Source organism: Hyperolius riggenbachi, chromosome 7, assembly GCF_040937935.1.
Source record: "Hyperolius riggenbachi isolate aHypRig1 chromosome 7, aHypRig1.pri, whole genome shotgun sequence".
Lineage (NCBI taxonomy): Eukaryota > Metazoa > Chordata > Amphibia > Anura > Hyperoliidae > Hyperolius > Hyperolius riggenbachi.
In genome coordinates this window covers 293,433,292-293,451,067 of record NC_090652.1, presented here as the reverse complement: position 1 = coordinate 293,451,067, position 17,776 = coordinate 293,433,292, and the positions used below count along the sequence as shown (strand labels likewise).

General features: G+C 46.7%; 1 protein-coding gene across 1 annotated transcript in view; it reads right to left on the bottom strand.

Annotated features, from left to right (window-relative positions):
- LOC137526177 (unconventional myosin-X-like) overlaps nucleotides 1-17,776 on the bottom strand; it is a 201,546-nt gene that overhangs the window by 31,821 nt on the left and 151,949 nt on the right. The window contains exons 20-22 of the mRNA XM_068247397.1: nucleotides 10,358-11,146; nucleotides 7,578-7,701; nucleotides 3,972-4,218 (exon numbers count right to left, since the gene is read on the bottom strand). Coding sequence (XP_068103498.1) covers nucleotides 3,972-4,218; nucleotides 7,578-7,701; nucleotides 10,358-11,146 — 1,160 coding nt within the window. The remainder of the gene's footprint in view (nucleotides 1-3,971; nucleotides 4,219-7,577; nucleotides 7,702-10,357; nucleotides 11,147-17,776) is intronic.

The window sequence follows — 17,776 nt, the reverse complement described above, 5'->3', positions numbered from 1 at the left end:
AGGAGACTTCACTTGGTAAAGAATTAAGTTGTTTCATTAACATAAGCACTTCAGACTTTGTACCACCCCACCAGTGGGGTCCTTCACGACTATCTAGGAGTGAAGCTTTTTTTTCCCAAAGGAGCAGCGACCAATCCTCAAAAAGACCGAGTGCGGACGGGACTTCCCTACATGCCCTACGGAGTGGTTGCCTCTATAGCAACTAACAGTTGTGAGTATAATCACTACTCTTACTTTACCTGAAGATAATACACCATAAGGGCTCCTGGGACCCCTGCGCTTTTTTTCTTTTTCTCCTTCACTGTACCTGTTACAGCCCCTAAATAAACGTTCTTTCTAGAGGCTTGCCTGATAAAAGGGGTGTTATCTCCCTGAAACGCACAAGGAGCCAGCCCGCTCACCAACCTGCAGCGTGTTCACAGAGTGCAGGAGTCACACCGGGCTGGTTAGAGTGGGCAAAGGTTTCCAACTCGTACTGCAGAGGCGATCCAGGAGATGGGAGACACAGTTAACACAAGCCCAGTCCCCGGCTAGGACAACAAAGCTCTACTGCTGGAAAACCCATACGGGCTTACCAGAAACTTGTCAAGGTAAGGTTATTCTCATATTAATTTATAGATGATTTAGTCAGTGTTTGGCATTGTAAAATCTTTCCTCTCCCTGATTTACATTCTGACATCACTGGTGGTGACATCTTAAGTTTTGCCAGGTGATCTGTGTGATCTGTGGTAATGTTCGTTACTGAGAGTTCTATGCACAGGGAGATATTTCTTGGCCGTTGGAAAAGCCATCATTTCCCACAATGCAAGAGGTTCACAGACAGCAAACTGTCAGGACCAGTGGCGGACACAGGCAGCAGTGGGCCCCTGTGCAAAATATGAATTGTGGGCCCCCCTGAGCCGCGGCAAAAAATGGGTGCGGCTATAACCTGCGGCGCGCTAATGGGCGTGGCAATGACCGGATAAGGGCGGAGCTAACTGTAATTTAAAGTGATCCCGGGGTGAGAGTGATATGGAGGCTGCCATATTTATTTCCTTTTAAACAATACTAGTTGCCTGGCGGCCCTGCTGATCTATTTGGCTGCAGTAATAAACTGAATTACACCAGCAACAAGCATGCAGCTTAATCTTCTCAGTTCTGACAATATTGTCAGAAACCCCTGACCTGCTGCATGCTTGTTCAGGGTCTATGGTTGAAAGAATAAGAGGCAGAGGACCAGAACGGCAACCAGGCAACTGGTATTGCTTAAAAGGAGAGAAATATGGCAGCCTCAATATTATTCTCACCTCAGGTTCCCTTGAAAAGTGCAACGCAAAGACAGTGGGCCCAAGTTTTGGTGACCCTTTCCCCAGAAAATTCACATAATTGTGCAGGTTTTCTCAAGAAAATACACATAATGTGAGCAGATTTGCCAAGAAAATACATTCAATCATGTCGGCAGATTTGCCCAGAAAATACGTGCAATGATGTCGGCAGATATGCCCAGAAAATACGTGCAATGATGTCGGCAGATATGCCCAGAAAATACGTGCAATGATGTCGGCAGATATGCCCAGAAAATACGTGCAATGATGTCGGCAGATATGCCCAGAAAATACGTGCAATGATGTCGGCAGATATGCCCAGAAAATACGTGCAATCATGTCGGCAGATATGCCCAGAAAATACGTGCAATCATGTCGGCAGATATGCCCAGAAAATACGTGCAATCATGTCGGCAGATATGCCCAGAAAATACCTGCAATCATGTCGGCAGATATGCCCAGAAAATACCTGCAATCATGTCGGCAGATATGCCCAGAAAATACGTGCAATCATGTCGGCAGATTTGCCCAGAAAACACATGCAATCATGTAGCAAATTTGCCCAGAACATACATGCAATCATGTGGCAGACCTGCCCAGAACATACACGCAATCATGTGGCAGACCTGCCCAGAACATACACGCAATCATGTGGCAGACCTGCCCAGAACATACACCTGCTAAAATAAATAATAAAAAAAAAACATTTACTCACCTGCAGCAGCAGACCTCCTGTCCCAGCCTCCATCCGGCGCGCAGCTCCCATGGGTGGTTGGGTGGATAGGTAGCCTGGTGGGTAGGTAGGCAGCCGGGTGGGTAGGTAGGTAGCCCTTAGCCGGGTGGGTAAGTAGCCTGGTGGGTGGCTGGGTAGCCGGGTGGGTAGCCTGGTGGGTGGCTGGGTAGGCGGGTGGGTAGGTAGCCTGGTGGGTGGGTAGGTGGGTGGTTAGGTAGCTGGGTGGGTGGGTAGGTAGCCTGGTGGGTTGGTAGGTAGCCGGGTGGGTAGGTAGGTAGGTAGCCTGGTGGGTAGGTAGGTAGCCGGGTGGGTGTGTAGGTAGCCGGGTGGGTGGTTAGGTATCCGGGTGGGTAGGTAGCCGGGTGGGTAGGTAGCCGGGTGGGTGGGTAGGTAGCCGGGTGGTTAGGCAGCCGGGTGGGTAGGTAGGTATCCGGGTGGGTAGGTAGCCGGGTGGGTGGTTAGGTAGCCGGGTGGGTGGTTAGGTAGCCGGGTGGGTGGGTAGGTAGCCGGGTAGGTAGGTAGCCGGCAGGGTGGTTAGGTAGCCGGGTGGGTAGCTAGGTAGCCGGGTGGGTAGGTAGCCGGGTGGGTAGGTAGCCAGGTAGATAGCCGGCAGGGTGGTTAGGTAGCCGGGTGGGTAGCTAGGTAGCCGGGTGGGTAGGTAGCCAGGTAGATAGCCGGCAGGGTGGTTAGGTAGCCGGGTGGGTAGCTAGGTAGCCGGGTGGGTGGGTAGGTAGCCTGGTTAGGTAGCCGGGTGGATGGTTAGGTAGCGGGGTAGGTAGCCGGGTGGGTGGGTAAGGTAGCCGGGTGGGTGTGTAGGTAGCCAGGTGGGTGGGTAGGTAGCCAGGTAGGTAGGTAGCCGGCAGGGTGGTTAGGTAGCCGGGTGGGTGGGTAGGTAGCCGGGTGGGTAGGTAGCCAGGTAGATAGCCGGCAGGGTGGTTAGGTAGCCGGGTGGGTAGCTAGGTAGCCGGGTGGGTAGGTAGCCAGGTGGGTAGGTAGCCAGGTAGATAGCCGGCAGGGTGGTTAGGTAGCCGGGTGGGTAGGTAGCCAGGTAGGTAGCCGGCAGGGTGGTTAGGTAGCCGGGTGGGTGGGTAGGTAGCCGGGTGGGTAGGTAGCCAGGTAGATAGCCGGCAGGGTGGTTAGGTAGCCGGGTGGGTAGGTAGCCAGGTAGATAGCCGGCAGGGTGGTTAGGTAGCCGGGTGGGTGGGTAGGTAGCGGGGTAGGTAGCCGGGTGGGTGGGTAAGGTAGCCGGGTGGGTAGCTATCCGGGTGGGGGGCCCGACTCCTATCCTCCCTCACTCACCTCGGGGCCCCCCTCCCGGTATGCGCTGCAGCCGGCGGGAGAGCAGAAAATACAGGAAGTCTCCGGCCGGGGCTGCAGCAGACGCTAGAGGCAGCTGCTGCTTAGTTTCCGATATGTCTCCAAGTTGGAGACCAAGCGGCAGCTGCCGCCCCGGCCAGAGACTTCTTGTATTTTCCGCTCTCCCGCCGCATGAGGGGGGGGGGGGGCGAGGTGAGGGGGGAGGACAGGAGTTGGGCCCCCCAGGTTAAAAAAATACATAAAAAAAAAAAATGTAAATAAAAAAAAACCTGCAATACTTAATGGGCCCCTGAAGCAGCGGAACTTCAGGGGCCCTCGTGCGGCGGCACGGCCTGCACGGCCGTATGTCCGCCACTGGTCAGGACCATGGTCATGACATCACACTGTGGGAGGGGTTTCACCACAATATCAGCCATACAGAACCCACTGATGATCTATTTGAGAAAAGGTAAAGATTTCTCATGGGAAAGGGGGTATCAGCTACTGGTTGGGATGAAGTTCAATCCCTGGTTAAAATTCCTCTTTAAGTATGAACTACTACAGTGTTAATCCAGTGCAGGCTGCTTCCACACACATAAGCAGGAACTGCCTGGTGACACACGTGATCCAACACTCACTTGGCCGCTCGGATATCGATGGTCCCTCTCAGCTTCTCCTCGCTGTCATTCTCAAAATACATCAGCTTGGACTCTCTCAGCACAAACCATCGCCTCTTCCAGTTGCGTCGGGACAGCGTGGACATGCCGCCTCCCTTCTTATACAGCCAGCCAGACTTCAGCGCTTCTTGTTTAGTTCGGAACCACATAAAGGTCTCGTCCTTCAGAACGCACCAGCGTCTCCTCCACAGGTTCATCAAGCCCCCTGCTGCAAAAACCACAAGGGCTTTATCATGGAGAGAAGGCATTTAAGAGCTCAACTGTACTGGAAAGCAATAGGAGACTCTTCTTTGCTACAAATGTTCTATTTCTTTACTGTACTACACAAACAATTCATTATCTTGTAAGTTTATTTTCGCTTAAGGTTTGCTTAAAGGGAACCAGAGACGAAGCACCCTTGTGTATTTTACCATATATATCAGTAAGAACATTAGAGAAAACACTTACCATGCTCTCTGTTTTATCCTCACTGCTAAAAGTGTCTGTTATCAGCTGTGATAAGAATCCCGGACTGAGCATTCAGTCTGGCTTTGCAGGGAATAATTATAGCTGAGTCATTATAGCAGAGCCACAAGGGGGCAGGCTTGGGCTTGAAAAGACACCAGAGAAGACAGACTCAGCTATAATCTTTCCGTAGCAAAGCTAGACTGAGTGCTCAGTCGGGGATTCTTATCAGAGGTCAGATTAAACAGAGAACAATGAAACAAAGAGCAGATTAGGTGTTTACTGTCATGTTCCCACTGATTTATAAGGTAAAATACAAGACGGTGCTTCATCTCTGGTTCTCTTTAATAACACTGCTGGTTGTTGGGAAAACTAAGATTTTCTTATCCTTAAAGCACCAATATCGCAAAAATTGTAAAATTTAAAATACAAGTAAACACAAACAAGTAAGAAGTATGTTTCTTGCAGATTAAAATGAGCCATAAATTACTTGCCTCCTATGTTGCTGTCACTTACAATAAGCAGTAGAAATATGACAGAACCGACAGGTTTTGGACTAGTCCATCTCTTCATGGGGGATTCTCTGCATGGCCTTTATTATTTCTAAAGGGACAATCACTAAAAAGGATTTATATAAAGATGCAGACCTCCCTGTTTGCACACTTTTTTTGGCAGTTGGGTAGAGCAACTGCCATTCTGTGCTTTTGAAAATAAAGAAAGCCCTGAGAATTCCCCCATAAGGAGTTGGGCTAGTCCAAAACCTGTCGGCTCTGTCAGATTTCTACTACCTGCTGTAAGTGACAGCAACATAGTAGAAAAGTGATGTATGTCTCATTTTACTCTGGAAGAAACTCCCTTCTTATTTGTACGGGTTTACGATATTTTAAATTTTTTAAAATTTCACGATAGCGGTCCTTTAAAGCAGGGCTTTTCACTAATTGTATCACTTTTATCACCTGAAAATTTTAAAGTACCACCCGTGCGCCTGCGCAGTAGAGCGGACCCGATCAGGCTCGGCTGTTTCCACCAGAATCCAAGTGGAGAACTGCAACTGCGCATGCGGGTATGCTGACAAGGAAATTTTTGGGCATCCTATCGCTGGATCCCCTCTACTGTGGAGGAAGGGGGAAGCCTCTTTAGCCTCCAAGGTCCTCGCTGTGCTGCCCTGCAGAGTAGTTCAGACCTCAGATCAGCAGTAACCCGACTGCCACTGTGCACCATTCGCCTGTGTCTCTTCACCACTGATCTGAGGTCTGAAGAATGCTGCAGGGCAGCACAGTGAGGAACCAGCGAGGGGAGATGAACTTTGTGGAGGCAAGATGGGACCAAGACAAATAGCAGGCAAGCCTGGTGTGTACCACCTGGCCAACAGCAAAGTACCACTGGTGGTACGCGTACCACAGGTTGAAGAGCCCTGCTTTAAAGTATCTCTGAAAGGATAAAAAAGTGCCCCAAAGGTGTACTCATCTGGGGGAGGAGGCTTACCCTGTCCTCCTCCTCCGGCCCATTCCAGGACTGTCCCCTCTGCAAAACCATCGACAAGAGATTGTCGATGGCTCACACATGCGCAGTAACATGGACCGGATTAGTCTTTGGTGGAAAAAGCCAAGCCTGATCTTGTCCATGCTGTTGCACATGCGCAAGTCATTTGAGCCTGCACAGTAGCTCTGATCGGTTTTGGCTTTTCCTGTCGAAGCCCGAGCGGGCCCATGCTGCTGAGCAGCGTGACCACGAGCTTTGGGGGTCCCAGAGCCGGCACGGCTTGGTGGAGGAGAATGGGGGACGACTTCCTTCTTCCAAGGTAAACATCTAAATTTTGAGATGGCAAACTTCTCAGTTTTGCTTTAAGTATTTGAAGAGCAGAAAAAGCAGAAAAGTTCTCTGATTATATTTAAAGAGAACCAGAGATGAAGCACCCTCATGTATTTTACCTTATAAATCAGTGGGAACATGACAGTAAACACCTAATCTGCTCTTTGTTACATTGTTCTCTGTTTAATTTGCCTATTATCACCTCTAAGATAAGAATCCAGACTAAGCAGTCAGCTGGCTTTGTTACAGAAAGATTATAGCTGAGTCTGTGTTCTTTTGTGTCTTTTCAAGTCCAAGCCTGCCCCCTGCTGGCTTTGCTCAGAAATCATTATAGCTGAGTCATTATAGCAAAGCCAGACTCAATGCACAGTCCGGGATTCTTATCTCAGCTAGATAACAGACACTTTTAGCAGTGAGGATGAAACAGAGGGCAGGGTAGGTGTTTTCTCTAATGTTCCCACTGATTTCTATGGTAAAATACATGAGGGTGCTTCGTCTCTGGTTCACTTTAACCACTTTATCCACCACTACAGTATATTGATGTCCTCTATGACTTCATATAAGCCATGAGGACGTAGATATAAGTCTTGTAGCAGAAGCAGTGCTGTGCAGGATTGTGCTTGTTCCTATCCACACTTCCGGCACTATGTGATGCAGCACTGATTGGTGTAAGGGAATATATGTTCCCTGAGACAATAAGATTGATTTTTACCATTAAAAATACTTTTATTTTCTCAGTTCATAGTGAAAAATACACATTGTAGCATTATTTCAGAATCAAATATTTTCAACATAAATTGTGACAGGAACATAAACTAAGTTTTGTGATAAATGGTAAGAATAACCATACAAAATGTGTGTTTTTTTTTTATCTACAGTAGTGCTTTTTATTTTTAAACTGGAATTGGTAAAACTGAAAAATAATGTGTTTTTGTAATTTTTTTCCATTAAAATGCATAGAAAACAAAATTGTCCGGGAGAAAAAATGCCACAAAATAAAAGCCTAGTTTGTCTTGGAAAAAAAAAAAAAAAAAGGAACACTATATATTTCATTTTTGTGTCATAATTAGGGATAAAGTTATTGCTGATTAAATAGGGACATAGCTAAACTGTCAAACCTGCTCTGGTCCATAAGGGGGGAAACAAGGTCTGGATGCAAAGTTGTTAAATACTTAATAACAAGACAATGTTCAGGATCTTGACTGGAAAACTGGAATAATCGAAAGTCTATAAAACTGGCCTTGCAGGGATCAATCCTGCGTAAGACCTCCTTTACTAGAACGCCCAAGAGTGGAAGAGAGCCAGACCCACCTTTCATGTACAGGTAGCTGTGAAAATATGGCGGCCCCCCTCCATTGAAGAGCGTAACACGTGAGATCATCAGCTCCTCGTCTGTGTCTATGTGGCTGTCCGCCTCCTCGTCGCTGTCCAGGAACTGTAAAACAATCAAATGTGAAGTCAAATAGTCAAACTCAAGCAAAGACCTCATATCTCAGGCTTCTACACTGCAAAACGCAATTCTGATTTTCCCACTAGATGCTAGCAACACAAGAATAGAAACACAGCATGAGGGCTCTTTAACACTACATACGATTCCAGTTTCAATACGATTTTACATGCAATTCCAATTTTTGATGCGCTTAAAAAAGTCCTGCATTCTGCATTTTTCTTCTTGTGTCTAGAATCCAGTGAAAATCACATATCGAAATTGGAAGAGGGATCTGCAGTGTAGAAGAAGCCACTTGCTGCGTTTTTTTTTTCTGCATTTTTCTTCGGAAATCTGAATCACAAAACGAAATCGGAATTGCAATTTGATGTGTAAAAGAAGCCTGCAGGATTTTTTTTTAATTGCATCAAAAATCGGAATCTCATGTAGTGTAAAAGAGTTCTCAAGCTTCTTTTACATAACCGAATTGCGATCTTCACTGGATATAAGCAGCACAGGAGGAAAAACGCAGAAGAAACTGAGCACGCGGAAAGAGAGACTTTACATGGACAAAGTTCAGGAGGACATTTTTCCAGCTACAACCTCATCAAATGTTATTTTCAGCAGCGTTCGGGAGTAAGTGCTTATCCACCAAACACAAACCAACATGTTCCAGTCGTCCATATTAAAAAACATTACCCAGACCTGTCTTTTCCTCTAGCAGCACACTACAGAGATACAAGGGGGCACCCTTACTACATCCTGCCTTAATTATTGTAACATCCTCCTGTACAGCTACCACTTTACAGACCCGCATCACTCCCTACTGAACTCTGCTGCTTGACTCCTCCATCTCTTGTCTCACTCCTCATCTGCTGTCCCTCCACTGGCTCTAAGCTACTCTAAAGATCCAGTTCAAACTAAAACTCAAATCATACATCTCCTCTCTAAGAGAGCCAAACACTCGCCAATCGAACCTGCCAAGAATCTAGGACTCCAACATGGCCGATAAAATCCTAATTTTCGGCTGTAATCGACTTAAAATTTTCACTGATGCTGAAATGGAAAATCCTTGGAGGCGGGAGCAGCAGTAGATGGACGGCCCCTGCAGTTCTATTGATTTTCAACAGACCTCATGCTGAGATCTACAGATAATCTATGTGCGCTATGTAGAAGGAATAGCTACATCTCTGATCAGATTCAGGTAAGAGGAATTGATCGGTTTACCAAATTTGGTGGCAATTAATGTGTGGCTACCTTTATTTCTAAATGCCACCTCCAACTACAGTTTCATCCTTTCTGAATTATGGGGCTGGGGTGGCAGTGGGAGGAGTGCAGTGTTTGGTTTGTTGGGGAGAGGGAGAGTATAGTAATAAACAAAAACAAAAAAACACACAAGGAGAGGGGACTTCAGTTAATTTGACTTTACTGTTGCTAAACATACACAATAACATTTGTAGTAGTTTTGGCACACAATCAATATCTTCAAATTGTTTACCTTGTCTACCACCTTGGATCAGTAGTTATAAAAAAAAAGTATTTTAACAGGAATGTTGTCTATTATCCATCACACCACTGCAGCGACTAGCTCTGTACTGCCCGATGCAGTGCAAAGCTATGCAAACGTCCTGTAAACGGCCTCCTCCTGTGTACACTGGAGAACATAAGTAACTCCTCAAATGTAGACTGGTAGCAAAGTTGTGCAACTCTCGCTTGTAACTCTCGTGAAACAGCAGTTGTTGGATCAGTAAGCCAGCACCTATTCGGTAGGAGACCTTTGGCAAGTCCCCCTAACACTGCTACTGCCTATAGAGCGCGCCCTGCCTATAGAGCGCTGCTTTGATGCTTTGAGTCCGCCAGGAAAAAAGCGCGATATAAATGTTATTTGTCTTGTCTTGTTACATGTACACATAGCACACATCTGCACTAAAAAGCTTTTGTACTAAATGCAAGACAATGCTAGTGTATATCAATGATGAGTGCGCACGTTACTGCGATCACATGGATGCCATTTCTCTGAGGCTAGGGTTACAAACTTTCTTCAAAATAATTCCAAGAAAGAGGAGGAGAAGAGCTATTATAGATTTACAATCCTGAAATTCTTTGCAAATGGACTTTTGATGGAAGTGGATATATCAAATCATTCTGTTGTAGCCTTTATTGTATGGGGAGTGTATTAGTGTATTAGTCTGTGTAGTTTATTTTCAGAACAAACGTGCAAAGGAAGCCTTAAGACTCGTACACACGCTTGATTAAAGTTGGCTGAGCCAGCCAATAACGACCGCCTCAGCCAATAATCAGGCGTGTACAGAGGACCCCGACCAGCAAGCGATCCACCTGACGGGTCAACTCACCCCCAGCGAAGGCAAATTCTTTTGTGCAAGCCGCTACCAGACCCACCGCATGACGTCCCACATGCCGCTCTAACGTGCTTCCGCATAGCAACAGTACGCGTCAGCTACACAGCTGACTCGCCTCTGTGCAGCCCAGCCTAGCAATGTCACCCAAAGGAATCCAGGTCCCGATCCCTGGTGGGCAACATCCATCAAAGGTGCATACGCATAATTTGACTAATTAAAAGATAAAATAAATGCCATGGTCACCACACATCTTGATTTAAATTGAGGTGAGGATTTTGTTTTTAATGCCGCATATAATTACTTACAGAATCCAGACTTCCACACCGCGATCCGTAGCTCCCAGGCTTGGAAATTCTAGGTATTTCCTCATCTGTTAGGTGACCATCACTGGAGGTCCTGGCATCAGTGGATCCTGGTGGGCCTTCATCAAACTCTTCATGGTCGTAGTCTGACTCTACATCAGGTGGGTAGCTGTAAATAGGCTCTTGTGCTTCCTCGCTATTGCTCTGATTATCTGACAAACACTGGTAAATGCTCTCTGACTTATCCGAGAGAGCAGTATAAGCATCTTGAGAAGACACCAGAGGAGAAACCTGGGAATCTGTGGAATTGCCAATTTGGTCATCTGCAATTTTCATGTAGGTGCCATCCTCAGAGAAGCTCTCGCTGGTTCTTGGGGCGTCATCCTCTAAAAGCATGGGTGGGGGAGGAGGCAACATTTCATCATCTGCATGGAACCCTTCGTCCACTTCTTCTTCAGCCAAAGGTGCAACCAAACTCCCTTCCACCTGCAGAGTTCCATCAATCCCATTCTCCAGGCTGTGGGCACTTTCTTCCAAATTCCCAAAGTCTAACAGCTCCAGGAATTCTTGGGCTACCCTCGAGGCCTCCTTCTCCAGCTTGTGGATCTCCTCTTCTCTCTTTCGTGTCACCTCGTTCCGGGTATCGATGCAGGAGATGGAAACCCCATCCAATTTCTGCTGTTGGGTGAGTTTATCAATCTCTTTCTCCAGCCTCAAAATTTCCTCCATTTGTCTCCTCTCCTCTTCTTGAAGCAAGAAGTTCTCCAGGTTGCGAGCCCGCTCCTGCTCTTCCTAGAATTGGGGGAAAAAAAATCATATTTATTAATACTTTCGTTTAGTTTTAAAGAAACACGCTCATCTCTACAGTTTCATTTTTTCATTTATTTAATCCTGAAACATCAGGACAGCTGATGATCTGATATATTGTCTACTTGGTTTATAGTTATGCTCCTGGTAACAGATTCCGTAAGGCCTTAGATGGATTTCAGCTTTAGATATTAGTAGGTCAACACACAAAAGAAGTAGGGCTCTAGCTGTGAACAAGGAGTCCACTTGCCAGTATTTGGTAGCATTTTAGTATTTTTTTTCTAACCCCCCGGGCAGTATGATTATTTCCAGATTTTGGTTCTAAAAGCGGTGCACTTTTTTTTTTGCATGCTTTTAGATCCTAAAACGAGGAAAAAAAAAATCATACTGCAGAGAGATCTGCAGCAGCCCCTGAACTTACTCACCTCCCTGGGATCCAGCGCTGCAATTTTCCCTCCATCCTATGTGTGGCGCTGTAACCAACCATGTAATGATATTGCCGTCTGTCGTCATGACAACAAGCGGCAATCTCACCAGAGGAATCCAGAGCCTCCGAAGACCGGAAGGAAAAATGGCTACCGGTGTCTGGATCCCGGCGGAGGTGAGTTGAAACACCCGCTGCACTTCAGGCTCTGCATAGACCTCTTGGAGGCAACCCAGAGTCAAGCTCGGGATTACCACTTCTGGCTTCTTTTTCCACCCCAAGCCTGACTCGGGGTTACCGCCAGGGAGGTTAGAGAATGTTAATATCAGTGAAATATTTGCATTTCTGATCAAAGCCTAATTTTAAAACAATTTAAATATGCTTAAACCCTTGTATAAACGTGCAAGGACCATGTATGAGAGACTCGATCCCTTGAGTGACAATTCAGGGCCAAGTTCAGCTGCTTAGCAATGCTCTCTGCTGCTATGGAGGAGGGAAGACAACAAACCGTGTGGGAAACAATGGAGTAGCATAGAGCAGGCGGGATAACAAGAACAAGGCCCTCGGCCTCCGGTCATCCTAGAAAATCCAGAAAGAACCTATAGTGAGTAGTATAATGAAATTACAATTAATAGCGGTTGACAATTTTGTTGCTCAAATAAAAGTCCACAGTAAAAATCCAGAAAGTTGGTGCTGATGTAATGACTTTCCCACAATTCCTCATTAATTGGATAAGATTGTAGAGTAAACTCCTATGTCCACGGAGGAGCTCACTTGGCGCACACTGTAAATAGTTCCAAGGTTAAAAACACAAGTATGCAGCTGTTCATCCGAAGACAACCACAATGCAGCTGGGAAACTGTAAAAAAAGATAAGAAGGAAGCACTCCTTGTGTTTAATTGTATAAAATAGATCCTCGCTTCTCAATGCAGAAAGCAGCTCATCTTATTAGATGGCTGACAATGCCAATGAAAACAGTTCAGCATATGTGTGTTTTATTGGATAAACCACTGTTGATTTGTCCTCGTTCGTCCCATCTGTGTGGAAGCACCATCCAGACATCCAATATGGCAGACGTTAAAGTTCTCCAGATGAGTCCTCGGCCGGATCGGGATATTAGCAGATTTAATCATTTCCAAATGTTCTCTGATGAAGCGAGGGTGAACCTTGGGAAACGCTTCAGACTACTGCATGCCAATTTACTACCGATTGGTGTAAATAGCCTGTGATTTGCTAATATCCTGACCCGGCAGAGGACTCATCTGAACAGTTTCAACGGCTTCCACATTAGATCCCTGGATTGTGCTTCCAATCAGATGGGACAATCGAGGACAGGTCAACAGTGGTTTATCCAATAATCAGATGCTCATTATGCTGGACTGTTATTATTGTCAGCCATCTAATAAGATGAACCACTCTCTGCATTGAGAGGTGAGGAGCACATCCTTCTCATCTTTTTTACAGTTTCCTTAATTGGATGATCACCGTCACCACACACTAACTTGTGGTCATCTCACCAAATCCTGAGACCATACCAAATGCACCCATGATGGATCCTATGTCAGTCTGGTCTCAATTAGGCTATTGTGTCTGTGCTGTACGTAGGTGTCTTTCCAAATGTGCAAACCTTGTAACACGAATAGACTTGTGCAGTACGGCTTGAAATGTATTCAATTCAACTCAAACATCATCCATGTAGGTCTAGGGCAGACACACAAAGAACGCAATTGGGTTGGGTAGCAACAAAGTGACTCACAAACGATTGCTACACACATACCACCTGCCAGCGTCTCTCCGCAGTCACTATTCCCACTGACTCACAAGCATGAGCTGTACCAAAGGCCAGGGGGGTGCTGAGAATTATTCACAGCAGCATGCTGTGGGTTTGAATAATAAGGATGGGGAGTTGTTTAAATAGCAGATGGTACAAAGTATAAAAATGATAGGGATAGGAAATATTTAGGATTGTAATTTTTTTGTAAATATTAATGTTTTTATAGTTGCAGTTCAGCAAAGGGCAGAGTTCACGGTGGAATGTTATTTTAAAGTAGTGATGCAAGCCTAACCTTTAACCCTTGAAAAAGTCACATGGGACGAAACCGGTTGGGTATAGCTGACACCTGTGAGCCACGTAGAACCGTGAGAGTGGAGAGAAAAAGCAGCAGATAGTCGGGTCCGTTAAAAATGGCGCCAGTTATCGTTGTTAAAAAACGGCGCCCCATAGAGAACCATTATCACTAGTTATTTTTCGTTTTTGACAGCTAAAAAATGGCGCCGGCTTTAAAAACGATATTTATCGTTTATATTTATATTTGTATTGCTCCCAAACGATATTTATCGTTTTAACCCCTGCTTTGCTGCCGTTTGAAAAATATCTGCCCGCCGGCTTTAATGTTTAATAGCAAAGCCCCCTTAAAAGATAAAAACACCAAATTTGCAGGGAATGTTAAGAAGAAAATTGTGAACAAGAGGAAAAATTTTTTTTTCAAAAAGACCTTATAGTTTTTGAGAAAATCGATTTTTAATATTCTTCTTCTGACCGTGGGAAAATTAAACGCCCGCCGACTTTAGCGGTTAATAGCAAAGCCCCTTTAAATGCCAGAAACACCAAATGTGTAGGGAATGTTAAGAAAAATCGTGGGAACACGAAGAAAAAAAAATTGTTCAAAAAGACCTTATAGTTTTTGAGAAAATCGATTTTAAATCTTCAAAGGAAATTTATCTATTTAAATCGCGTACTGACATTCCCGTGGAAACTTTTTCCGCCAACTTTAGCAGTTAATAGCGAAGTCCCCTTAAATCCTAGCAACACCAAATTTGCAGGATATGTTAAAAAGATACTGGGAAACAATATTTTTTAAAAAAAAATTGAAACATTTTATTTATTTTTTTTTTTAAATTAAATTTTTTGGGTTATGTTCAGAGTGTGGGAAAAGTTTTGAAAAAAATGACGTGGGGTCCCCCCTCCTGAGCCTCTGTAACCCCTTGTCTCCCATGCAAGCTGGGATAGCCAGAATGCGGAGCCCCGGCCGACTGGGGCTTCGCACCCTGAGCTATACCAGCCCGCATGGTCCATGGTATGGGGGGGCTTCGGGGGGGAGGGGCGGCCAAGCCTTCCCCTCCCCCCCGGAGCCCTTGTCCAATCCATGGACAAGGGGCTCTTCCCCACCTCCGGTGCCCCAGGAGGAGGTGGGGGCGACGACTCCCTGGGGGGGGGTTCATGGTGGCATCTGGGAGTCCCCTTTAAGAAGGGGAACCCAGATGCTTGCCCCCCTCCCAGGAGAAATGAGTATAGGGGTGCAGGAGTACCCCTTACCCATTTCCATAAAGGGTTAAATGCAATAAAAACACAACCACGAGAAAAGTCCTTTAATGTTCTAAATTAACCAGAAATACTTACCTGTACCTTTAAGAAAAAAATCCCACGTCAATTAGGTCCCACGACAGTATCCTCTATCTTGCGACCTTCAGTTACATGTTGATTGAAGATCTCCGCCGCCCCGACGCCACACACGCCGCCTCCGCCGCACTCACTGCTCTTAGCTATACTAAGATAGTAGCTAAGAGCAAAAAGCATCTTTAAATTTTAGCTCCAATGGTCCCCATTGGTTCCTTAACAGACCAATGGGGATCAGGAGGATCCCCATTGGTCGATAAGGAACCAATGGGGAGCCTTGGAGCCAAAATTTAAAGATGCTTTTTGTTCTCAGCTATACTTAGTATAGCTGAGAGTTGCGTCTATGCATCCATATAGACGCATTAGCGCTAGCTGCCGCTGCCCTCCCTGCCTCCCCCCACCTGTCACCCTCACCCATGCTGGCACCCATGGGTGCATTGGGTGCCAGCATGGGTGAGGGTGACAGGTGGGGGGAGGCAGGGAGGGCAGCGGCAGCTAGCGCTAATGCGTCTGTATAGACGCATAGACACAACTCTCAGCTATACTTAGTATAGCTGAGAGCAGTGCGGCGGAGGCGGCGTGGGTGGCGTCGGGGCGGCGGAGATCTTCAATCAACATGAATCAGAAGATCGCAAGATAGAGGATACTGTCGTGGGACCTGATTGGCGTGGGATTTTTTCTTAAAGGTACAGGTAAGTATTTGTGGTTAATTTAGAACATTAAAGGACTTTTTCGTTGTTGCGTTTTTATTTCATTTAACCCTTTGTGGAAATGGGTAAGGGGTGCTTTGTACCCCTATACTCATTTCTCCTGGGAGGGGGGTGGGCATCTGGGGGTCCCCTTCTTAAAGGGGACTCCCAGATGCCACCATGAACCCCCCCCCCCCCAGGGAGTCGTCGCCCCCGCCTCCACCTGGGGCAAGGGAGGCGGGGAAGAGCCCCTTGTCCATGGATTGGACAAGGGGCTCCGGGGGGGAGGGGGAGGCTTGGCCGCCCCTTCCCCCCGGAGCCCCCCCATACCATGGACCATGCGGGCTGGTATAGCTCAGGGTGCGAAGCCCTAGTCGGCCGGGGCTCCGCATTCTGGCTATCCCAGCCTGCATGGGGGACAAGGGGTTACAGAGGCTCGGGAGGGGGGACCCCACGTCATTTTTTTTTTTTTAAATTTGCTATCAATTTTTTTTTTTTAAATCTTCTGAGTGTGGGAAATAAATTTAAAAAAAAAACGACGTGGGGTCCCCCCTCCCGAGCCTCTGTAACCCCTTGTCTCCCATGCAGGCTGGGATAGCCAGAATGCGGAGCACCGGCCGCGTGGGGCTCCGCACCCTGACTATACCAGCCCGCATGGTCCATGGATTGGGGGGGTCTCGGAAGGGGAGGGGCAGCCAAGCTTTCCCCTCCCCCTCCGAGCCCTTGTCCAATCCAAGGACAAGGGGCTCTTCTCCACCTCCGATGGGCGGTGGAGGTGGAGGCCGCGATTTCCTGGGGGGGAGGTTCATGGTGGAATCTGGGAGTCCCCTTTAAAAAGGGGTCCCCCAGATGCCCACCCCCCCTCCCAGGAGAAATGAGTATAGAGGTACTTGTACCCCTTACCCATTTCCTTTAAGAGTTAATAGTAAATAAACACACAAAAAGTATTTTAATTGAACAAAAAACATAACCACGAAAAAAGTCCTTTAATATTCTTAATTAACCATTAATACTTACCTGTCCCTTTAAATAAATGATCCCTCGCAATATCCTCGGAAATGTTCTATCAGTTACAATGTAACAAAGTTATTACAATGTAACAACTTTGTTACATTGTAACTACGCCGCACCCGACGTCACTCGCCGCCGCCGCGTCTGTGCTGACCCGACAGAGCTCTGAGCTATATAGCTCAGAGCTCTCTAAGCATCTTTGTATTTGGGCTCCAAGGAGCCCCATTGGTCCTTAGCAGACCAATGGGGTTCCTTTAAATCAGAAGGAACCCCATTGGTCTGCTAAGGACCAATGGGGCTCCTTGGAGCCCAAATACAAAGATGCTAAGAGAGCTCTGAGCTATATAGCTCAGAGCTCTGTCGGGTCCGTGCAGGACGCTAAGTCCCCGCCGCCTCCCGCTGTGTCCACCCCGCCTCTCCCACATGTCACCCACATGTCACCCACATGTGGGTGACATGTGGGGGACAGATGTGGGCGGGGTGGACAGCGGGAGGCGGCGGGGACTTAGCGTCCCGCACGGACCCGACAGAGCTCTGAGCTATATAGCTCAGAGCTCTCTTAGCATCTTTGTATTTGGGCTCCAAGGAGCCCCATTGGTCCTTAGCAGACCAATGGGGTTCCTTCTGATTTAAAGGAACCCCATTGGTCTGCTAAGGACCAATGGGGCTCCTTGGAGCCCAAATACAAAGATGCTTAGAGAGCTCTGAGCTATATAGCTCAGAGCTCTGTCGGGTCAGCACAGACGCGGCGGCGGCGGCGGCGAGTGACGTCGGGTGCGGCGTAGTTACAATGTAACAAAGTTGTTACATTGTAATAACTTTGTTACATTGTAACTGATAGAACATTTCCGAGGATATTGCGAGGGATCATTTATTTAAAGGGACAGGTAAGTATTAATGGTTAATTAAGAATATTAAAGGACTTTTTTCGTGGTTATGTTTTTTGTTCAATTAAAATACTTTTTCAAAGTGTCTGTGTGTTTATTTACTTTTAACTCTTAAAGGAAATGGGTAAGGGGTACAAGTACCTCTATACTCATTTCTCCTGGGAGGGGGGGTGGGCATCTGGGGGACCCCTTTTTAAAGGGGACTCC